We start from the raw sequence: 24,827 nt of genomic DNA on the forward strand, positions 1-24,827 counted from the left end.
ATAAAATATATTTTTAACGAAAAGAGTAGATGAAGGAGAGCGGGTCTCAGCCGCTCGATCCTCTGATCCCATCACGTGAATCCGTGATGGTCAGAGTGGCGCACAATGGCATTACCCTATTTTTAATCATGCGAATCAAAACACCACGAATAAACAATTGATTCAATCATCTGTGTTCAGTGCTCGCGTGTGCAAGACGAACCAGCGCCTACACCGCCAACACCGATCGATCTCCTCCGGCGACTGCGAACCACCTTTCCTCTCTCCTACTGGTGGCTTCTCTTCTTCTTTGCTTTTATTTTATTTCTTCGATTTCCCCCCTTCACCATTTTCCCGTCCCCTTCCATATTTGCCTAATTATGCTGCAATTGCTCGAGCTGGTTTGTTTCACTGATTTAATAATAATCCCAAGCAATTAGTAGAATGCTTTGAGCACCACCCTGTGCTGTTTAGATTGCTGTAAACCTTGACCCGGTTGTTCATTGGCCTTGCGCTCTTTTTTTCTTGTTTTTTTATTTTTTTTTTGGTTTTTGTTTTTGTTTTTGTTTTTTTTTTTTTTTATGGGGTGGGGAATACCCTCTATGTTACAGGTTAGAAATGTTACTGTATTTAATAGATATTAATGTATTTGTCCATTGCAGTTAAAGGGATTTTCTGTAAACAGTTGCATAAACCCTTGTTGGGTTTTTCGTATATAGTTTCATTTTGGGTTAACATTTTTATTTTGGGGGTGTGGGGGGTTACATGTGTTTTAAATCTTGCTATGTATACAAGTATGGAATGGATGACAGTTCTATGACCCTAGATATCTTAAGTATCACAGTAATATAGTTGTAGCAACGTGTGGTTAATGGCACAACCACAACTAAATCCTTTATCTCAAGTTCTCAACTATTTGGGATTGGCTACAAATATGGATTCTTCATTCAATTCAGTCAAGGCTATTTCTTCTGTAGGTATAAGTTTCTGTGATATATTTTTTTTACTGCATTGACACGTCTTTTTTTTGTCTCCCCCTTATCCTAACACTGTCGCACTCAACGAAATCACTTTCAATAGACATTGTATTGCACATCCAAAATGGTTACATTGTAATAATAAGAGTCCTAATTCTTCTTAGAGAAAAAAAAAAAAACCTTTAGAAAATGAAATTTAAACTCAGAAACTTCATATAGGGGGAAAATTTATGTATTCTTTTTATTGATTTCTTAGCTGCTGACATTATTGTGAATTATTATGTTGTATTTGAAGCATTCTAACTTATGTAAATATCAACCCTCAATTTCTATGACCTGGATTGAGTTTTTGTGATTACAGTTCTTCATGGCTGTGTTTTCCTGCTCGATGAAATTTTAGCAACACCACATTTCATGAGCATCAATGACACAGTTGTGTTAATGGCTGTGGGTGGTGCTTCACTGAAAAGTGGGCATATTTTTTATCCATGATTTTAAAACACAGACTAGTGAAGCCATTGGGTCTATTGGACTGGATGGTGAGTCAAACCAGTGGTTGAATCGGTTATCTCAGCATGACATTATATGCAATATGTGTTATAATGACACAATATTACACTCATCAAAGATATTATTACAAATATGTTATAGGCATAGACTCATAGTTACCTATTATCTAATTAGAATATAAATAATATTAATACAAGCTATCTTAGATAAAAATGTATTTTTTATTTTGTTCTAAGATATTCTAGAAATTCATTATTATCATAATTATATTTTTATCATGATTCAATAAAAAATTATTGACGAAGTCAATTATTTCTTACTGATGTATAGGCATGATTCACGTGGAAAATTACCAAAGAACCATGTTTGTCTTAGTGGTAGTGCACTCCCCTTCCCTCTGTTCATCTGCTAGTTTCAGTCAAGTTACACCATTGAGCCTCCGATTTTTGTACAAGGGGATGGTTGATTCGCAATTGACCCCAGGTCTTGCTGGTTTTGACTGGGTCATTTGGGTCAACACTTGTTCATTGCAATTCAAGTTTCTTGGTTGTGACTGGATTGGCCTGGTCATGATTTCCAATTGGGTCAGACCGGCCGGCCCCTCTAGTTCTTAAAGCCATGTAATTGTCCATGCACATTTTGCTGGTTTGGCATTTTATCCTTATTTTGCTTTTCATTTATTTATTTATTGTTTATGCATATCAGTGTCAATTTTTGTTAATGGAGCAATCTATTGATAATCAACTGATTAGTTGGAGAAATCCAGAACATAAGTTCTTCTTAGGGCAATGCATCCAAGAAGTCAATCAATGTGGCAGACAAGGAATTAGAGTATTGCCAAATCTTGGACCAGAGTTGATGAAGCAACCCAACCTAATTTTCGGTTGCATATTCATCAAAATATTGTTGTCCTCTCTCTCAAATCCCCCCCCCCCCCCCCCAAAAAAAACAAACACACACACTTGCACAAGAAAAAAAGTTCTCAAAGATATGAGAAGAATGTACACCTCCAATCCTCTTCTTAAATCTCGACTTTAAACCATCATATCACTCATACGCTCTCTAGTCAACCACATCCTCCTAGGGAAAGAACTTTCAATAAGCTTTATTGTTTTTGTCCTTATTTTTCTCAAAAGCTTTTATCTGTTTGGAAATGAGCCAGCCAAGTTGTGTTCTAAACAGATATACCATGGTGAAATATATTTACTCTGGAAGAAGATATTCTATATATTGACGGGTTTTTTATTGTGTATTTACTTGTTTGGATGCAGATGGAGCCAGAGTTGATTGAAGCTGAGGTAGTGTTACCAATTCACCTCAGTTTTAAGAAGATCCAAATGTATGAAAAGTATCCAAAAGGGCAAGCAAGGGGTAGACACTGGAAACATCTCAAACAGATCATTCAAGCTGAAAATTATCAGAATTACCCCCCTGATGAGCCAAATTGTGAGTCAAAACAATAACAATGCTCTTTATTATTATTATTATTATTATTATTATTATTTTGCATGTAATTTTATGTCCCTACAGAAGAGAAGTTTCTCCAGTTTGGGATATGGAATCAGATTGTATAAATGATTGGAATTGGATTCTTAAAAGAATGGTGTTTATTTGTATACTGAGGTTTTCAATTACATGATGCATCTGTTATGCTTGCTTCATTAGTTGTGTCTGTTTGTTTGCATACAGTATAGCTGTTTAGGACGTTCCTGATTAAAGGAAGGGAGTGGTTCTACCAAGATAAGGTGGTATATGCATCAACATTTCATCATTTTTGTTTTTGTGTGACAATCCTTTCTTTAAGCTTATACTCATAGCTCACATTTTACTTTTCTTTTGCTATTATGATATCACTGTCTAGCTGGGTTTAATATTTTGACCCTATCTTGCATGGTTTTGCAGATGTTAATATTGAATCAGCACCTTCTATGAAACCAGGCAAGAGAATCTGTGATATAACAGGATACGAGGTATGTGATATTTTTGACTAGTTGTGGCTCTTTGTTTCTTTCAACATGTTGGCCCAATTTTATATAGCCACTGAGTAGGAAATTTAAGTTAGGATCCTTGCTCCCCGAGACAGAGCATAAATTTGTCATGATTTGTTTGCAAGCTGTTGTGAGTTATGTTTCTTATGTTGTTCTATGCATCCAGATTTTATTTAAAACAAGGAAGTTTCTAGTTTAAACGAAGTGCTGCAAATTGTTTTGTTCTTCTTCTTTTCCCTTTTTTTTTGGGGGGGTGGGGGTGCCGCCCCCCCCGGGGGGGGGGGGGGGGGGGGGGTTGGTGTTCAAACCTCTCAATAATAGATGGCTGCCACCTGCTCCCAGGCAATTTAAAATGCCATTGCATTATTTTCACAGTTAGGAAACCTGAGAGGAATCAAATTCAATGTTATATTTTGTCATCATTCATATGATTTAACTAAGCAAGGGCCTTAGGTATTAATATTGTGGAGGTGGTTTTTGAGAAGGGAGGAGAGCTTTGTTGTGCACAATTAATGGATGTTTTGTCGAGGGCCTACAGAGGAGAGCCAAGCAGTTCTTGAGAAGTTCAAGCATGGATTGTGGCAGGTGAAAATATTCCGATGGTTGTGGAGATTTCCTAAACTAGTGGGAATCCAGAGAGAGAGAGAGAGAAAGAGAGTGATCAATCTAGGCCCTCCCCAAAACATCAAGCATGGATTGTGGCAGGTGAAGATATAATGGATTCTCACTAGTTTAGGAAATCTCTACAACCATCGGAATATCTTTACCTGCCACAATCCATGCTTGAACTTCTCAAGAATTGCTTGGTTCTCCTCTCTAGGCCCTCCCCAAAACATCAAGCATGGATTGTGGCAGGTAAATATATTCCGATGGTTGTAGAGATTTCCTAAACTAGTGGGAATCCAGAGAGAGAGAGAGAGAGATTAGGGGGTATTTACATAGGGGAGGCAAGATGCTGCAAGGTGCCATCTTCTAATAATAGATTGGCATATCTCATCTCAATTAATAAAAAAGAAGATTTATTATTTGAAAGAATTTGGCAATGACACACCGTTCGAATGAGAAAGAAAGGAAGCACGTGTCTTTACTGACACCTGGACACTTGAGCAACTTAAGAAAAGGCTAAGGGGTTGGAACCTACTTTAGCCAATTCTGACTCAAGCCTAGCAAGCCAAAACTCTCTAGAAAATCCCAAGACCAGAATTGGTAGAGACCCTGTCATGTGTCTCTATGGTCAATCCCAGCATGTGCCATTGATATTGACCTCCTACAAGAATGCAAACATGATATAATTAACACTTAATTTAATTAATATGTAAATGCATCTTTGACATTGATCAATTTGATAATTTAGGGCAAAGTGGTAATTTTACACATTTACAAATACTTAATTGATTTATTATTTAGGAAAGTTTACTTTTTTACATAGTTAAGTCATCTACATTATGAATAAATTTAAGATAATTTAATTACAGTGAAAATTTAGGATTTTTGTGAAGCAATTTAATTACTGTGAAAATTCTGTGTTTAGTCCAAATTCTGCGGTTATATGGTTGTTTGTGAGCCCATTGGAGTCATGTTACTCAAACTTGGGCTTCTCTAGCATGGTATCAAACTGTTACCTTGGTTTGTTTGAGTGGGTCACTTGAGTTGAATGAGGTAATGAGCTGTACCCCTGTTCAAGAGAAGGTTATTCATTCTACTGCCTCTAATTTCTTGTTTCCAATAAGATGCTGTTTAATGTTATGCTTATTCTAAATGCTTTGTGAAACAATATGGAACAATGCAATTTCCATTGTTTTGCAAACCCTCTTTACTCGCGTTATAGGTAATTACTTTTCTAACATTGTTCCTATTTCTGAAGTGAAATTTTTATTTTTCATGTGCAGACTGCATACTTTGATCCAAGGACCAACATTCGTTATGCTAATGCTGATGTCTTTAAGCTTCTAAGATCACTTCCCAATGAGTATGTTCAGAGATACCTGGCTCTTAGAAATGCAGCAGTGGTTCTGAAGTAACTTCGGCAGTCCAGGGATAAAAAAAGGGGTGCTGCTTCTGTGTTTTGAACTAAATATTGTAGAAATGCCAATTAAGTTTATTTGAAGAGACTTGTCTGCAATTCGCTCATTGGGCTGTTTGGTGTAATATATATTAATTATTAACTAATGGAATGAATGGAGAAGATTGATTCTTCTGATCACACCAAGCCGCTCTGCGGTTTTAGTAAGATATTTGTTTGCTTTGCAGATAAATATGTGTTTGGCTGTTTGAGATGACTTCTAAAACCTGTGACTTTGACTAAAATGATTTTTTCTTGTTTAAGTTATTCAGAAAAAAATTAGTAATTTGAGTCATGAATGATAAATCATAAAAAAATCAATTTTGTAAGTCTTGTCAAATATCTTGTAGGTGTTTTGTGGCTTGCATTAATTATAAGCAATGGAAGTGTCTCATGGTGCAAGAGATGTATGGTGGGCTCAGACAATTGCCCGACTATCAGGCTGTTTATTTGAATCTTCTCATGTCGTTTCCTACTTTTCCCCATGTATGTACAAAGAAGTTTTTATGTTCAGTTATTTACTATTTCAGCTACTAATATACATTTTAGGTGGCATGGGTTCATTAATCTTTTTAGAAGAATGGATCATTGTTACTGAAGGAAAATGGGAGGAGTGGGAGGTAATGACCTACATTAGATTTGGTTCGGAATGGACTACAGTGAGAAGAGAATATTTTGTGTAGAAGTGTGATAGTTTACCAGAAAAAAATTGGTTCTAATCTAAAGAATTGCTATTTCACCATAAAATGTCTATTTCTATGCTATTTCATGTTGGTGCCAACTGCCAACATCTGCAGAGTTATTTTCCTGTGCTCATATGTGCACGTGCAATAGTTTTTTCGTTCCTACCTTATTTCATTGATAACTCACAATGCTTGGTATGTTAGAATGGAATGAAATGGAAAGTCGATTCAATCATTTTGTTTACATTCTTATGTTTCGGTTTATCTTTTAGAAGTGAGAATAGACATTCCCACAATAACAGAGAATGGCCATTCTCGCGAGAAGTCTGAATGGATCCACACAAAGATGTGAGGAATGTCATCTCTTGGCAGTTTTATCATCTTCTTGCTTACATCTTTGGCTAGATCCGGCCCAGGTATGCCATTGTGATCTTCTTCTTCTTTTTAGATCTCTCTCCCTCTTTTTCTCACATTTTGATATTTATTCTTGAAAATCATCTTCTTTGCAGGAGTCTGTGTGATCGGATAGAGGATAAAAGAATGGTCCCTGCCTAGTTTGGTTTAATAAGATAGAGTGTGGAGAGAAATATGTGGAAAGGAGATCAAAATCAATTGTCATTTACAAGAATGTTTCCTGCACTGTCACTTTTAAAATTTTCCAACGGTGTTTTAGTTTTTTTTCATAATTTTTCTTTAGTTCTCTCTGATTTAGGAGTGAAACAAAGTGGGTCCTTCTTCACCCTCCTTTTTTTTTTTAAAAAGAAATCTCCTTCTCTCTCCACTTTATGTCAAAGGCATCAAACAAGCAGGAGAAGTGGAGGCAAACTCATTTCTTTTCTCGTCTTTCCACTTCTCTCCATTCTAATGGACTCCTAATCACCATCATTATCTTTCCTTTTTGTTTTTGTTTTTTTTTTTTTTTTGGGGGGGGGGGGGGATGAATTTTACTACTGCATAGAATCCTAGATCGTAATTTCATTTTGCAATATCTATTACTGTTCTTTCATTGATCATGTTGGTACATGTTGATATATTGTAACATTTTTAAAATTTAATTCTGACATCTGTTTATTGGTAATTTAGGCAGTTGAAGGAAGAACAAGAATGTGTTGGGAGAAGGCTGTCAAGGAGGAAGCAGTTTTTATGGAATGATATCTGTTTTTAAGTTGTGTATTGAGGTATTTATTTTTAAGTTGTGTTTTTTCAGCATTCAATTGTGGATCTTGGGTGGTTACCAACTGGGCTTTCAACAATGAACAAATGTCATTTTTTTTCTTTTTCATTCTGTTTTCTACAGTTTGTGTAAAGATGTTATATTTCAATCCCTTTTCTTGCAGTTGTGTTTTGACTGTAATAACCCATACATACTGTAGGTTTTTTTTTTTTTTAATTGTTTTTTTTTTAATTTTTATATGAAACCTATTTCTGTCACATTTTCAGATTTTATTTAGCTTGGACTGTATCCATAACATGGTATTAAATAACGGCCGTTACGTAACGGAAAATCATCTCTCCAATTCTGTTACAGCCCGCATTAGCGGTGAGCAGAAAATTCATGTGCGTAACGGCCGTTACACTAACGTTACGACCCGTAACGTCCGTTACAACACATTACAGCCAACAGCCCCTTACACTACTGCGTACCTTTTGTGCGTCTCTCTCGATCATCTAGATCTCCTCATTTGAAGCCTCCAAATGAGGCTTCAAATGAAACCTCCAAAGAAACAAAAGAAACGAAAGCAGCTTCGAAGCCTCCAAAGGAAATCATCTAGATCTCCTCATTTGAAGCCTCCAAAGAAACGAAAGCAGCTTCGAAGCTTCGATTTGTTGTGTTGTTCCCTCTTTCACTCTTCGTCTCTTTCGTACAGCTTCAATCTACGGATCTGAAGCTTCAAAATCCCCAAAATCAGCTTCGATTTGTGCCTTGAAGATGTTCTTTGCAGTTCGCAGCCATCGCAGGTCAGCTGACTGGCAATTCATCTTGAAGGTGTTTGATTTTTCCCTTGAAGGTGTTTCGATTTTTCCCTCTTCGTCAGTTCGTCTCCTTTGTCCCGTGTAAGAACCCAAAAATCAGCTTCCAATCTTCGATTTGTCGCTTGAAGGAGCTGTGCTCTGCAGGTCGCCTCCATTCACAGGCTCGCAGTTGCAGCTCAAAAAATAAGTTTTGAAGCCTTCGATTCCCCCAAATTTTGGGGGCTTGCAGGTTGCAGCTCTCTTGCAACTTCGGTGGGGACTCGGGACTCGGGAGTGGGCATGTTTCTTCAGTTCTTCTACTTCATTGGTTAATGTAATTGTAAATTACCAATTTATTCTAAACTAATAATTTAGTTTATTTTATAATTTCAGTTTATATTTATTATTTAATTAGTATGCAAATTTATAAATGATTATATAAGTAGAATTTATTAATTAAAATAAAAAAATTAGTATAAAATTATTAAAACATAAAATTTATAAAGATAGAGAGTTAGAGTACAGATTTAGTAAAAAATTATTAATTAATATTCTACATAATTATTTTTTTAAATACCTTGACTATTAATAATTTAATATTAGATCTAAAATTTATAATAAATCCTAATTTCTACACAATTAGTCAAGTCTCAAGTGACTCAAGTACACTACCATTTAAATAATTAAATTGTAAGATTTACAATTCCATATTTATTTTTTTAAATTGTAAATTGTAATATAAATTATTGTATTGTAATATAAATTATTGGGTCTATTGACTCATTTTAAGTAACTTTATGTCTTTAATCATTTTAATTACATTTCTACATCTTTTTTACCCATTAAACTAATGCAAACTTTAAAAAAAATAAGCCTTTTTTTGTAAGCAGCGCACTAAAATTAATATAAAAATCATAATGCCTATTAAAAAGCATTTGTAGGTTGAATGAAGGTTGTCAAAATTCATTAAAAATCATGCATTAATGGATTTCATGCTTATTTTTCGATTTTGGCATGGTTGTGCATGCGTGAAAAAAATTCACAGCCGTTACGCCCGCTTCCCGTTACGTAACACCCGCGTCTCCCGCGTCCCTCGACACCCGCGACCGTTACGCGACGTTACCCGCTACCGCGATTTCGAACCATGATCCATAATTAACATTTTCTCATTTGATTGCCTCAGTGACTATGGATCTCTTCCGCCTTTCATCTGGTACATTTATCTATGGCAGTGTTCTCACCAGAATTTATTTTTGTGGGTGACAAGTACACAAAAAATGGTCAAGAAGACTCGTGGCCACTTTTAAAATTACCATTTTATTTCGTTAACATTTTGTGTTGCTTTTTATGAGTGTTGAAGCAGCGTGATGAGGTGTTCTGAGTGAGCTGTAAGGACAGGATGAATGCGTGTGTGTGCGCACATGCGTTTGTGTATGTGTATGTGTGTGTGTGAGAGAGAGAGAGAGATAGAGGTAACCATTGAATGTTATTTTGTCCCAATCTTTGTTGCATGGGTTTGTCCCAGAAACAAAATGTGAGACCTATAGTCAACTAATGGCCTTCTGATTGAGTTGTCAACACTTTTTTTTTGGAAGTCACTCTCTTGCCAGTTTCCAAACAAACAGAAGGGACATAATGCAAAGTTCTTACAGGTCTTGACCAGTATATCCCATAATTCCTCAATTATTATAATTCCTGGTGCAATTAGGCGGGATCCATTTTTCTAATTATAAATGCTAGAGCAACCTATGGCTCACTTCTTGATGTAGGACAAGAACCAAGACCTTGGGAAGATCCATGTTGGAGAATAATTAAGAAGAATTGGGTTAAGGAATTGTTGGGTTTAGTTAGTAGTTAATTGTGTGTTTAGTTTAGGACTTTAGGATTATGCGTATTTGGATGCTCATTTGTAATATTTGTGTATCTTAGGGTTGATTTGTAATTTCATGTTGTTTTAGGGCTATATGTGTAATTTAGTTGTTAGGGACTTCATTATCAATAGTGTGTGAAAAACATTGTAAGCAGTTATTAATGAATTTGAATTTGAGAAGTGAATGTGAGTTCCCCCTTGTATCTCCTCTCTCCTCCCTTCCTCTTCCTTCCTCTCTTCAAGTTCTTCTAATCTCTCCCATGGCTGCAGATCCTTGATGCTATCCCTGCATCATTTGGAATCAGAGCCCAATATCGATCTTCGTTTCCACTTCAATCCCCCATTTTCCCCTTCTTATCCTCTTCTTTTCTTCTGCCTCCTCTCTTCTTCTCTTCGGATCTTTCTCTGGTTCTGTTCCTAATCCTCTGGTGCCCAGCAGCATTCTTTCCTCTTTCTTCTCCTCCTCCTCCTTTTAAGTTGTGTCCCCAGTTTTTGAAACCCTAATTTACAGCACCACCACCATAAAAAACAGAACCCCTCAAACCCTTTTCCCTTGAATTTTGTCACCATTCAACCATGTGTGTGGTCTCACGCACCATCACTAGGTTGTTCAGCTGCCAACCCCTTCAAAATCAAGCTTTTCCAGAGTTATCCAGCCCCAAATCTACTTCGTCGGCGCTCCACATGCCAGAAACCTGCAAGTGGAGAACTCCCAGAATCTTCTGCTGCCAGAATAGTGAGAAATTTATCCAGCCATAATATTTTGGGTTTTCTCCGTGATATTTCAACAAGATATTTTGATTGTGGATACAGTATTTTGCAAGCAAGTGCGATAATTTGCTAGCAACAGCAAGAAATTGTCGCTGCCTGCATAAAAAATCAGGTTTTATTGCTGCAATTTGTGAGCTTTCTAAGTGAATTTGTTTTCCTTTGTACGTGATACTCAAGATTAAGGGTGACTTGAAAATTTTTCTTAAATAATTGAGAGTCAACTTGGTTTTACATGAATAGATTAAAAATTGTGGTCAAAATATGTTCACTTTTGGTGATATGTAGTTGCAGTGGGTACATGTATAAATCCAAAAATATGGGGTGACAAATTATTGGGAAAAGAAGAATGCCATTTACCATATCTTGGGCACACTATCAAGCTTTTCCACCTTTCTCAAGTGTGGAGAAAATGTCAAAATGTTTACAATCTCATCATTGATGGATGATTCCCTATGAATATGGTTTTTACAAATGGAGTCACTCATGTGCAACTTCATCCAAAATCTCACCTGGAGCCTTTTCAGATGTCTTGGATTGATAACACTACCTTACATGTTTGTGAAAGGTGTTTGATTCATATCAAAATGGGTGACTGTTTTGATAGTGTTTGGTTATGATATCATACCTTGGAAGATTGGCCATGTACTTCTTGGTTCTCCTTGGTTGGACGATTTGGGTGACACAAGGACATGAAAATACATGTCTTCCACTATAATGGGAAGAAAATCATTTTGAAGCTTGCTCTACCAACCAACCATGACAAAGAATTTAAGATTAGTGATCATGTCAAAGTTACTCAACTTGAAGACACTACAAGCAAGGCAATGAATGTATTTGAAGACATCCAAAGTCTTTTAGACATTCCTATTGTTGAGTTTGTCTTTCCCGATATGTTTATTGATGCTAACTCTCAATTCAAGTTGATGATGCTGCTAAGATTTTGGTTTCTTGTATCAGTCAAACAATGGCTTCGAAGAATATAAGTTTGCTTCTCACCTCTAATCCTCCAATATTTCAAAATTCGAGGCTGAATTTTTTCTAATTGGGCAAGAGTTGATTTAGGGTAAGAAGCAAGACTTTGGAAAGATCCATGGTGGAAAATAATTTAGAAGAATTGTGTTAAGGGACTCTTGGGTGTAATTAGTAGTTAATTGTGTGTTTAGTGTAGGATTATGCATATTTGGGCGCTTGTTTGTAATATTTGTGTATCTTAGGGTTGATTTGTAATTTCATGTTTTTTTAAGTGTATATGTGTAATTTTCTCATTGTCAGTGGCTTTCTTATAAATAGTGTGTGAAATCCATATAGTAAGCAGTTATGGTTGAATTTGAATTTGAAAAGTGAATGTGAGTTCCCCCTTGTATCTCCTCTCTCCTTCCTTTCCCTTCCTTTTCAATTTCTTCCAATCTCTTCCATGGCTGCAGATCCTTGATGCTGCCCCTGCATCATTTCTGCATATCATTTTTTCTTTTTCTTTTTTTTGAGGGGGGGGATGTTGGGGCTACACGTGCACACTGTATCATGGTTTTAAATCGCAGTAGCGGGTAGCGTAACGTAATGGTAACAGGTGTAACGGGAAGCGGGAGTAGCGGGTGTTACATAACGGGAAGCGGGTGTAACGGCCGTGAACTTTTTTGAAGCACGCACAACCTTGTGCATATTAGTGTACTTGCATGTTTTAAGCTTTTGGCCATTCTTAGAAAGGGTTTTAGTGTATTTTGGACCCTTTAGTTCGAGTAACTAAGTTATTTGGTAAGGGCAACAAGTTTACATTTGTTTTAAACCATCATTGATAGAAAATTACGTGTGTGTGCTTATTTATACTTCTCATTGTTCTTATCTGTGATAAATTCTTATGTGTGCTAAATGAATTAATAAAATAAAATACATTATACACTCCATTAATCTATTAGAAACATAAGACATACGAATAATATAAATATAAAATAGTTAGAAAAGAAAAAAGGTTGAAGTTGAAAAATAAAGAACATAAATATCACATTACTAATATTATTCAAAAAAAAATTCCTAACAAGTTAGTATTTTGAAATTGTTAATTAATGCATCAATTGTGAGTATTTAAAGAAAAAGTAAATTTTGTATCATTGTCATCCTCATTATAATTTTTTCCCCCTCTTGCCACTTGGTATATTGAGAATGATATATGAAAGAGAGAAAAAAAGTGAGAAGAAAAAGTAAAAAATAAAATATTTTTTTGGTGTAATAGTCATGTAGCGGTTACGTAACGGCCGTAGCGGCCTTTACGTAATGGTTGCGGTCCGTAACGGCCGCTACGGCCGTGATTTTTCTTCCCACCGATTTCGCGGTGTGTAACGGTATCAGTAACCCAAAAAACCTTTACGTAACGGCGTTACATAACGGTCGCGACCTTTATTTAAAACCATGCACTGTATGCTTTCCTTGTTATTTTTTTTGGTGTATATATAGGGGACTATATCAAGTGATGCTGTGCACGTTATTTGAATGATTATAGAGAATAGCTGATATGTACTCAGTCAGAATTGATCCCTGACAAAACCTTTATTTGTGCCATGGCTTGTCAATTTTGGCATTTTCTAGGCTTTTAGTGCAGGCTGTTTTGAGGATGTTAAGCGTGATTGGAAGGCTTTGTTGAGCTGATTGGTTTTTATTTGTATGCTTCCCCTTTTTGTATGAGGAGTCCTTGTCCTCTTTGTTGTACTTTCTCTTTCTTAAGTCTATTTTCTATCTGAAAAAAAACTTGTCAGGGCGGCCAACTCATGAGTCACTACTATTGAATTCTAGAACACTAGTTCCTTATTGTTTTCTTGGTGCTTATTTTGTTGCTCTTTGTTGATTTTGTTTTCTTTTACTTTTTGCTTTTTGTAATGGTTTTATTCTTGTCTCAATGGCATGATTTGATGAGGTGTATGAATTCGCATATTGTATACATATGTTTTGGGTATAGTAATTCTATTGGATGCAACCTTCAAGATATTTTATCAAATTCTCTCAAAAACCCACAATTAATAGAATTCCTCTTTCATCTTTCATCTACTTTGATTCAAATTCGTCTTCTTTTTCTTTCATTTACTTCTACGTCTAAAGGTTTCTTTTCTTTTTGCTTTTACTTCCAAAGGTTTCTTCTCTTTTTTATTTTTATTTTTTCATTTTATTTATTCTGGTCTTTCCTTTTTGGTTTTGTTTTCTTACCAACCAAACAGATCCCCTCTCCGAACTTCCTTTCTTTCCTTTCTTTTCTTTTCTTTTCTCCCAAAAACCCAAACAAATTCAAGGATTCTTATTTCTTCAGCCCTAAATTCATGAAGAAGCAATACAAATTTTATGGGTTGAGTAATCTTGTTTCTTCAATATTTTTGGATTTTGAATCTTGAATTTAGATTGAAGAATTTTGCAATCCCTCGTTGCTTAAATATTCTTCGATTGATTTTCGTTAGTAGCATCAAAATTTCCTATAGAAAAGGTTACATACTGTACTATTTTCCAAGTAGTTGTCATTACCTTTTTAGTTTCAGTCACCAGTGAGATCTTCTCCTCTCTTGTTATTTCTTTTCTTATTACTATTGTTAAAAAAATTTCTAATAGATGGTTAGTAGTGGAGATTTTGTGTTTATGATTGTAGGCTAATTATATGCATTTAATTTTTTTTTTTAATGCATTTGTATTAAAAATGGTGTGTATGGTTTCTACTTGTTGTAGGGTGTGATTTAGAAATTTGTCAGTGGGAAAAAAAGAACTCAAATGTGTACCTCATCTGTGTAACACAAATTCTTTGTATACACAGCCGGTCCCAAGCCCAGATAAAGGAGCAGGATTGTGTTAGGTAGCTGACAACCAGCGTAAAACTTTATCAGATCTTGTTATCATAAATTTTTACCAAATTCACCTAAGTCAAAGGAATTGATCGGGCCAGTATAAAAGGGAGAGGATAAATAGGTTAGCACAAGAAACTAAGATTAGATTTGTAGCTTGGAATATGGGGACCCTTACGGGAAAAAGTATGGAAATAGTGGAAATAATGTTTAGGAGGAAAATTAACTTAATTTTCCTTAAAGAGACGAAATCGGTAGGAGAGAAAGCTAGAGAAATTGAAAAATTAGGATTTAAACTTTGGTATACCGGTAAAGAGAAACATAAAAATGAGGTGGGTATTATTATAGATAAAGACCTAAAAGATAATGTAGCAGACGTTAAAAGAATAGGGGATAGGATCATTAAAATCAGGATAGCTTTAGGCTTGGAGGTAGTGAACATTGTCAGTGTATATGCTCCCCAAATAGGACTAGAAGAATATCTTAAAAGACAATTTTGGGAAGATATAGATAGTATTTTACGAGGAATACCAATGTCTGGAAAGACATTAATGGGATCCGATTTGAATGGTCACATTGGAAATGATAATATAAGATATGAGAGGATACATGAAGACCATGGGTATGGTAAAAAAAATGAGGCCGGTGATACAATCTTAGATTTTTCTATTTTGAATACTTGCTTTATAAAAAGAGAAGAACACTTAATAACCTTCAAGAGTGGGTATAACCAAATAAATTTCTTCTTAACTAAGAACGTGTATCATCTATCTTGTAAGGATTGTAAAGTTATTTTAGGTGATTTGGCTACACAACATAGAGTCTTAGTATGAGATATACATATAAGAAAATGGAAGAAGAGTTGCATAAATCAACACAAGAGAGCTAGATAGTGGAACTTGAAGGGAGATATAGTAAAATTTAAAGATAGATCAAAGAGTGTGATTTGGATAGTAGGGAATAAGGTTGATGCAAATATTGCTTGGAATAGAATGGCAAATTCTATCGTAAGGATAACAAAGAGCTTTTAGGTGAGTCCAAAGGAAGATACTTGGGTAGTAAAGAAAGTTGGTGGAATCAAGAAGTCCAAAAATCCGTTAAGACAAAAGGAAATTGGTATATAATGCGGAAAAATTGTAGAAATATAGAAAATCTTGAAAAATATAAAGAAGCAAGAAAAAATTGCATAAAAGACTATTAGTGAAGCTTAACATAGAGCTTATGATACTCTATATACTAAATTAGATACAAAAAAAAAGAAGAAAAAGACATTTATAAACTTGCTAGAGTTAGAGAGAAAATGCTAAGATTTAAGTCATGTAAAATGTGTAATGGGCAAGAATGATAATGTCTTAACTAGAGAAAAGGATATAGAAGAGAGGTGGCAGAGATACTTCTTGTTTAATGAAAACCAAAATGAAAGATTGAACTTGGAAATGACAAATAAGGAGAAGACTAAAAATAGAAGATTTATTCACAAAATTCTAGTCCTTGAAGTTAAGATGACATTAAAAAAGATGAAAAGTGGGAAATCTATAGAACTGGATAAAATACCAATTGAAGTTTGGAAATATTTAGAGGATAGAGGAATTAATTGGTTAACTAATCTATTTAACACTTATAAAAAACAAGGAAATGCCAAAAGAATGGAGGAAAAGTATATTGGTACCTTTGTACAAAAACAAAGGGCGATATTCAAACTTGTAATAACTATCGTAGAATTAAGATTATGAGTTATACAATGAAATTATGGGAAGAGTAATTGAACATAGAATAAGATTAAAAACGAATATTTCAGAAAATCAATTTGGTCTTATGCTTGGGAGATCAACAACAGAAGCTATTTATCTTTTAAGATTAATGAAAAAGTTTAGAGAAAAGAAGAGAAACTTGCATATGATTTTTATTGACCTAGAGAAAGCTGATGATAGAGTACCTAGGGAAGTTCTTTGGTGGGTCTTAGAAAAGAAGGGAGTTTTTAGTAGATATACGGAGGTCATTATGGATATGTATGATGGAGTAGTGACTAGCACTAGGGGACTGTAGGAGGTGAATCTAGAGGTGAATCACAGTAGGTGTACATCAAGGTTCTACTTTGAGTCCTTATCTTTAGTAATTAATGAACTAACTAAGAATATTCAAAATGAGATCCATTGGTGCATGTTGTTTGCAGATGATATCATGTTGATTGATGATAGTAGGAGCAGAGAGGAATCTAAGCTAGAACTTTGAAGAGCCACATTAGAGTCTAAAAGGTTTAAGATAAGTAGGAATAAGACAGAATATACGAAATGTAATTTCAATAATGTAAGGAGTAGCAATAGAAAGAAGATTAAACATGATAATCAAGAGGTTAATAGCAGTAATAGATTTAGATATCTTAGATCTATTATGCAAGCTAAAGGGGAAATTGAAGAAGATGTAATACATAGAATTAAAATAGATTGGGTAAAATGGAGGAGTATGTCAGGTGTGTTTTGGATCGTAGAATATCCTTAAAATTAAAAGGAAAGTTTTATAAGACGGCTATAAGGCTAGTTATGGTTTATGGTTTAAAATGTTGGACAACTAAAAAACAACCATGTACAAACAATAAAAGTAGCTGAGATGTGAATGTTAAGGTGAATGAGTGGTTTAACATTAAAAGATAAAGTAAGAAATAAATGTATACGTAATAATTTAGGCACAACACCGGTTGAAAGCAAGATAAGGTAGGGGCGGCTTAGATGGTTTGAGCATTTGAAACATGGGCCTAGTAGAGCACTTGTAAGGAGATGTGAATTCGTTATTGTGTTTGGCATGAAAAGGAGTAGGGTTAGGCTTAAAATAACTTGGAATGAGATAATGAGGAAGGATTTAATTGTCCTCAATCTAATAGAGGAAAATGCTCTTTGATTGGGCGAATTGGCGGAAAAGGATCCACCTAGTGGGACTTAAGGCTTGTTGTTGTTGTTGTTGTATGTTTTGGGTGTAGGAAGATAGTTGATCAAACCCTTGGAAATAAACTCCATTTTTTAAGATTTTTTTTTTTTTTTTTTAAATTCTGGTAACTAATCTCATTGCATTCCATGTTCAAGATCATGTAATTTATATTGGTTTTTACCAGGTTGTGAGCTGTGTAGTAAGGGGTGAGAATTGAAACTTGATGGTGTTCATTTACTGGATGTGCACTATGTAGCTGGTAGGTGATTTCAAACTGTTATTTTCCAGGTGTGAGCTGTTCCAGCACACACCCCAGAGCACACCATCTATTGCAAGCAGCTGGGCTTCTGTATTGAATAAAGAAGGTATGCTTTTCTTCCATCTCTCCTTTCACCAGCTACTTACATTGGAAAGGACATGAAATTTTGCTAAGAACAAGCTTCATTCAAGGATTGTTAACTAGAACTTAATTGTTACAAAATATGGGAGAACCTTGTTTTTGAAAAGTTCCTGAAGCATTTCCTTTGCCATCTATTTGGTTAGGTGAGAAATTTGGAATGTCATGGCAAGAAGAAAAAAATTAGACTTTGATTTTCACTACAATTTGAAAATTTGTCTAGAATTATAATTTGATGAACTATTAAAAAGGGTTTAAGGGTTGAGGGCCTAGATATTCTGATTTTATTTTTTTTTTTTCCTAATTTCAAACAGGAGGTAAAAGTTCTGAAGTTTATGTTTGTCTCTTATAATATTTTTTTATCATAAGGAATTTTGAAGGAGAAATATGTGTGAACGGGAAACAAATGCAGATAGTTTAAACTATTTAGGGTGTGGATATTTTATATTTCTATGCATTATTATGAAGTTGTGGTAAATATTTTTACCTTCACCCATTTGGCAGTCCTGTACACGCTGATATGGTAAATTGCAGTACACATCATCTTCTTATTCTTCTATAATATTTCGCTGTGCATATCCCAATGATTGTACATAATCTGCTTTGGCTATGTATAATCTGCATCAATATTTACTGTTTCCATATTTAGAGGTAGTTGTTAGTTAAATTAATTGGCTGAAATATCTTCTTACTCTAAAAATTAAAGATTATAGATCAATGAAAAAGAAAAAATTAATTGAGGCTGTTATTAATTTGCACGACATTGGGAAAAATAATGCTGACCGGTGCTTCAATTCATCTGAGTATATGATAATATATGTGATAATTTTAATTTACTATAATAATTTAATATTATTCCAATTGTATTGTATATCTATTCAAATCCTGTACGTTGCAATGAATGTGATAACTTATTCCAATAATTTACCTTGATTTGACTCTGGTATATATTTGTTAGGACTATTTTTGCGGGTAGTCTTGAAAAAATAGGAACATACCGTTCCATCCTTATTATTCATAAAAACATTGGAATGAGAATGGAAATGCCCTTATTCCAGTCTCCATTCGTATCTAATTCCAGTCTTGTGTACCAGAAGAGGGGTTAGTTTAGTACTCATGCAGGCCTCTTGCTTTTGTTTTGTTGATTGACCTACGTTATGCAAATATTAATGTTGGTTTTTTGTTAGAGCTGGCAGACTCCATTGGGTGCTTCAAGAAAATTATTTCCGTTCAGTTTGGAACTCAATATGTTTGGCACAGATCTGGATTAACAATTTAGAAAAATAACAATTAGGGCTTTGAAGTTTGACCATGGTTAGCATTATTTGTCAGTGATGATTTTAGTCTTTGCTGTTATTAACTGTTACAATGCTAATGCTTGTGATTAGGCGGCAAAGATTGGGACATATTCAGTTGTGGAAAATAAGACTGTTCTTTAATTTTCTTAAAAAATGGAAAAAATGAATGAAAAATGTGCTTGGTTGCAAGAAGACAAACACTATTTGAAAGAACAAAGGTCCAAAAATTAGCTTTTTTTTTTTTACTTCTCTTTTTTTTATATATGCACATTCTTCTCTCTTCTAATGAAATCTTTTTTTTATTCCCCCCCCCCCCCCCCCCAAAAAAAAAAAACTTACTTTGAAAACAGAAAAAAGTTATTAGTTTTTAAATTTTAAAAAATGCAATGTTTTGAAATTTGAAAAATATGTTTTTCTGGCCACTATTTTTCTATTCCAAGTGTGCCCTCATTTGATTTTCTGCAATTACAAGCGTGCCATTATCATTTTCAATTTCTAAGTCCATGCATCTCTCTCTCACACACACACACACACACAGCAGATTTTTCTTCATCTAGATTGTTCTGTTTATTTGATACTCTTATTCAAGTTTTTATTTTTGGACAAAATAAGGAGTAGAAAAAATGACTACTGTCTTCTGTTTGTTTATTTTCTTAGTAATACAAGATGTATCAAGCAATGAATTTTGTTTGATACTCTTATTCAAGGTTTTCTCTTCAATCTTTTGTTTTAATTGTATTTTCAATGATAAGCAATGGAGCACACAACATTCTTCTTGGATTCTGCTTGTCTATATCCATTGGTGCTCCTTATGGAGTTTGCTCATTCTTCTGATCTTTATCTATTCGTGTTTTATACTTTTTTGATAATGTTATCTATTCAACAGGGTTCAAATTTATGAATGTTTGATCTTTGCATAAAGCACCTAGGACCGCTTCATAGGATTATAATATTTTTTATGACTTCTTTGAAATGCTATCAGGAATGAACAGAAATGTGCTTCCAATTAACAGTTATAAGTAAATTCTGTGTTTTCAAGTTTCAGATCCAATTTCTTTGTTTTAAGTTAGTTAAAAGTGCAACATTCATTGATATTCCTGGGAAGTTGATTTCTCCTTTCAGAAATTCTTGGGCTTGAAACTAGCAAGAACATTCAAGCCTAGGATCTTTCTTGACATGGAAATTAGATGGTCCACTGGAATGCAGCTAATATCAACTTTCGAATTTGATAGATGGCCTAGGAAAAAGTTCTTATGTTTTGTAAGTTCGGACATAAAAAAAAATAGAAATAAAAAAGAGGTGGACTGTTGTTTGAAGGTAGCTGCTCTTGTGCACTGGATTTTAGACTTCTTTTATCCTTTCTTTAAGTTAATCGATTCTTTCACTTATGGGTTTGGATTCAAGTTTTATAGTCTCAACTGGTTCATTGGATGCAATGCTCATATCTGCTTGTGTTTATTGTCATTGAATATGGAACATGTCTGAGATTTTGGAGGACAAGATTTCTTAGGTTCGTGTAATACACTGAAATTTCTAGTAAAGCCTGTGGCATTTGATCCACAGCATCTAAGATGGCCAGCTTTAACTCAAGATACAAGATTCTTGGTAATAGATAACATGTGTGGTTTGGAATCATATTATTTGCAGATTCCTGGACATAATGGTATTCTCATATATGGTTTATTCTTATATGATAAAATAACTTTCTATTTCCAAAATATCTTTAAGTTGGACAAGTGATACTACACAAAAAATTCCTTCTACCTAATATTTTAGCACACAATTCAATGTATAAAATGAAATATTAAAAAAAAATGACTTTATTTGTTCAAGAAACAATATCTAAAGCAATATCCTCGCCTATTTCACTTGAGCTTGGGGCAAGTATAGACTTGGGCAGTCCTTTACCTTCTTGGGATTTTCACTTCAGGAGAGCTTTGAATGATAGGGAAAATATTGACTTATCTCCTTTGTTGGTTATGTTTAATAATTGTAGTGTAATTTCAGAAAAGTTGGGTTCTTTGGGTGTTTATTCTTGTAAATCTTTCAGTGGATTCTTGGTTGGTACCAATTTCTCCTTTCCACTCTTAAAGTTATCCGGAAGCTCAAAGTCCCCCCTAAAAAGTCAAAATGTTTCTTTGGTTGGTTGGTTTTTTCTTTGTTTGGTTGTTTAGAATCTGTTCACATTTTTTCTTGCAGTGTGATTTTGCATGGAAGGTTTGGAGCAAGCTGTTCAATTACTTTGAGGAAAGCTGGGTTTGTCCTAGAACAGTGGCGTTCTTGGCAACATTTTTGTGGGGTTGGGAGGAAGAAGGAATTGCATTATGGAATTGTGCTTTATTTGCAGTGTTCTAGGGCTTGTGGAAGGAGCATAACTTGCACATATTTTCAGGGAAGAAGTTACCATATTGGTTGGTATGGGAAAAGGTTCTTTTTATGGCTTCTTTATGGTGTGTGGGCAATTTCAAGTGGATTTGTATTTCAGATGTTCAGGGCAATTGGTAGTCTCTTCTTAGGGTGTGTTGATCTTCTTTTGCTTTTTGTTATTTTTCTTTTTCTTTTTGGTTTTTCTGGAAGGGATGTGTATTTCAAACTTAAATTGCATGTCCAGTTGTCTCCAGAGGTTTTGTTGCGTATGTTCCCAAATTTGAGTACTTTCTTCCCAAACAACCTCTCATACTTGTCCAGTAGCTTGATCCAAACTGGTGGACCTTGAACTATCATAGTTCAATTTATAATATGCAGCCTTCTCTTTTTGGCAGCCAAGCAAAAAACCTACTGAATCTTCTGAAATAGAAGGGCAACATTTCCCTACTGTATCTTTGAACATAGAATGGGTGACTTTCTCATACAAAGGGACAAGATTTTTAGGCAAAAAATTTGAAAATTTCAGAATTCTTGAGAACTTTTGGTGATTTCTCCAAAAAGATAAAGATATTAGCTCTACCATTTTTAAAGTAACAGCATTGCTCCTACAATCCCAAGTGTTCCACTACAAAAACAAATCTTAACAAAATGACCAGATTCAATTAGCTATTGTATATGTGTCCAACTTTTATTGTTTGATAAATGATTTGTCTTGGACGTGTTTCAACAAGTGTATGTTCATATTCAGCTTGCAAACCACACCTTGTCACTTACCTGATACAATGAACTGACCAGATTTAACTAGTTATGGATATTATTCCTACTGAATATTTGGAATTATAATGCATTGAAGGTGGTTTAATGAAGTATTAAGGTGGATATTATTTTATTCCGACTCTTTTGTTCTTTGAACTTATTTTTAAATTGTTTTCTGGTTTTGATGCGTCTTAGCTGCTGCTTGTGTTTTGGAATTGATACATTATTCCATAAGAATTTGGGGAAAATGGGGACTGAGTTCTGGGAAAATGGAAAAAGAGGACTGAATTCTGGGGAAAAGTACAACTCTACAAGATGAATATGAACTGACATGTCCTTCAATGCAAGTCATCTCTGCTGAAATTTGGATTATTTAGCTTTATTAAGTTGTCTTGGTTTTCTATCACTGTTCATGTGTTTGGCTTTATTATACCAAATTTTTATGTCCATAAATTGAAAATGTAAGATCTGCCCTGTTGTATTGAAGTTGGAATGTGAGATCATCCGCGAGGTTGAATCCCACTGCATTTGCTTTTGCATGTCATCAATATATTCTATTTCCATTCGTTTGTCCATTAGGTACCATTTGAAGATTCTCTTTCTATGGTGGAAAAGAAAATCAGGAAAGAAGAGTGTTCAGATGCTTTGACAGGTGGGTCATTAATATTATGATTGTTATGTTAGCCAAACTATGGTATTGGTCTATTTTGCTAGCCTATTAGGTGCCAACTGCTTTGGTGAGAGTTGCCTAACCCATCTTTTCCTGTCATGTACATATCAAATAAGGGCCATGTTTGGCTGATGCCAATGAAACAATGCTCTGCATTTCTGAGGATGGATTTTTTTGGGGGATATTGTCTGCTGACCAGAAAGCATGAACTTTTTTTAGCTGCAAAATTTATCATTGCACAATGTGATGGAATGGGCTTTCAGTGTGTTGGAAGGCTAGATTCCCATTTGGAATGTGATTCTGAATTATCACTTGAAATTGTGTTACACATTATACATATTTATTCAAATGCGTGATGAAGTGAATGGTGTTTTCACAAGTATCGAATTTGAAGCTTTCAGAATGAAGAAGGCGAGATGGATACAATGAAGTCAAATGATTAAGGCTGTGCATGGAATTGACATGAGATTGCCCATATGCAGGTTGGCAAGGGAATGATCAACTTGGGGCCTCAACACTTTAGGCTTCTTTTTTAAGCTTTTATGTAATCTCTTGTCACTGAGTTTTTGACTAGCTGCTAGAGATGCATGTACTTCAATTTCTTGTGATCAATTTTAAACTTTAGTTGACATAGATGTGTGAATATATATTTCAGGTTCTTTCAAATTGATATTTTGTGGTGTGTGTTTTATATTCCTTGAACAATAAATATTTTTTGACAAGATATGTAGAATAATCATATTTTATGCTTCATTCAGGTTAACAATCGACTTACATAAGTCCCAAGTGGGCAACACTTGGTATTTGCATTAGTAGAAAATAATGATCCGTTTGTTTTGTTGGAATAGTTATTCTTTCGAATAAATTTTAGGAATTAACAGAATAATTATTTTTTCTATATTTCTATTTATTTTATGTTGACATTCCTGCGTTGAATTTGGGAATAGTTATTCCTTATTTATTTGTTATCTTATTGGATAGCAATGTGACCTTTGGAATGTTGGACATTTTTGTTTAAGAATTCTTGAGAATCTTATGGAGTGTCATTGTGAAAAATTGTCAAAAAAAATAAAAACTGTAATTCAGTAAAAAATTTAAACTTGATCGAGCCAAAAAAAAATGCTCATTTTATCTGATTTTTAAAGAATTTGATTTCAATACTAAAAAAAATACAAAATAATTTGAGTTAAGAAAATATTATAATAAAAAAATATAAATTATTATAATTATTTTACTTAGTTATTGTATTTCAAAAATCAATTATTAGTGTTAAAATAATAATCTAATCATATGAAGACTGATAAATAGTATAATGTTTTAAATGAATTATTCGTTTTTTTTTTTTAATTTGAATATTTAATGGACATTTTATTTTAATTTTAAATCAAACTTTTGTATAAGTGAATATTCATAAGAGTTAATTTTAGACATTAAAGTGTTTAGGTTGCAAAGTAATTGAAAATTATAAAATTTAGTTTTTAACTTTTTTCAAAAGAGATTGAATAAAAAATAATAATATAAAAATTAAAAACAAATATAACACTCTTAACATGACAAGTATTTTAAGAAGTATTCAAAGCTTATTCTCTTGAAATATTAATCTTTTTTATTTAGACATAAAACTTACAAGAAGGCGATTTTAAGAGATTATTTAAGGTGTTGGGTTGGGTACATAAGTAATAAATTAGGGAATGTTTGGCTTTGGTTATCTTGTAAGATTAATGTATAGCAATGTGATATTTGAAATGTCGATATTTAGTTTGAGAACCCATAAAATTTTTTTATGGCAAACATCTTGAATTTTTTTGAAAA

General features: G+C 34.1%; 1 protein-coding gene across 14 annotated transcripts; it reads left to right on the forward strand.

Annotated features, from left to right (window-relative positions):
- LOC131144156 (protein EIN6 ENHANCER) lies at window positions 1–23,704 on the forward strand. 14 transcript variants are annotated; one of them, XR_009133729.1, is made up of 10 exons: window positions 47–272; window positions 2,738–2,912; window positions 3,369–3,436; window positions 5,344–5,503; window positions 5,867–6,615; window positions 7,283–7,377; window positions 17,712–17,892; window positions 21,422–21,739; window positions 22,925–22,997; window positions 23,132–23,704. XR_009133729.1 is itself a non-coding variant. In XM_058092596.1 (4 exons), the coding sequence occupies exons 2-4, from the start codon at window positions 2,738–2,740 to the stop codon at window positions 5,473–5,475; spliced, it is 375 nt and encodes a 124-aa protein (XP_057948579.1). In that variant the 5' UTR covers window positions 1–272; the 3' UTR covers window positions 5,476–5,657. The 14 variants fall into 14 exon arrangements, 1 of the variants encoding a protein (XP_057948579.1); XR_009133731.1 differs by having other exon boundaries at window positions 23,417–23,704; XR_009133730.1 differs by having other exon boundaries at window positions 21,422–21,637.
- Window positions 23,705–24,827: the final 1,123 nt, after the last annotated feature.

The sequence above is a fragment of the Malania oleifera genome, chromosome 12 (assembly GCF_029873635.1).
Source record: "Malania oleifera isolate guangnan ecotype guangnan chromosome 12, ASM2987363v1, whole genome shotgun sequence".
Lineage (NCBI taxonomy): Eukaryota > Viridiplantae > Streptophyta > Magnoliopsida > Santalales > Ximeniaceae > Malania > Malania oleifera.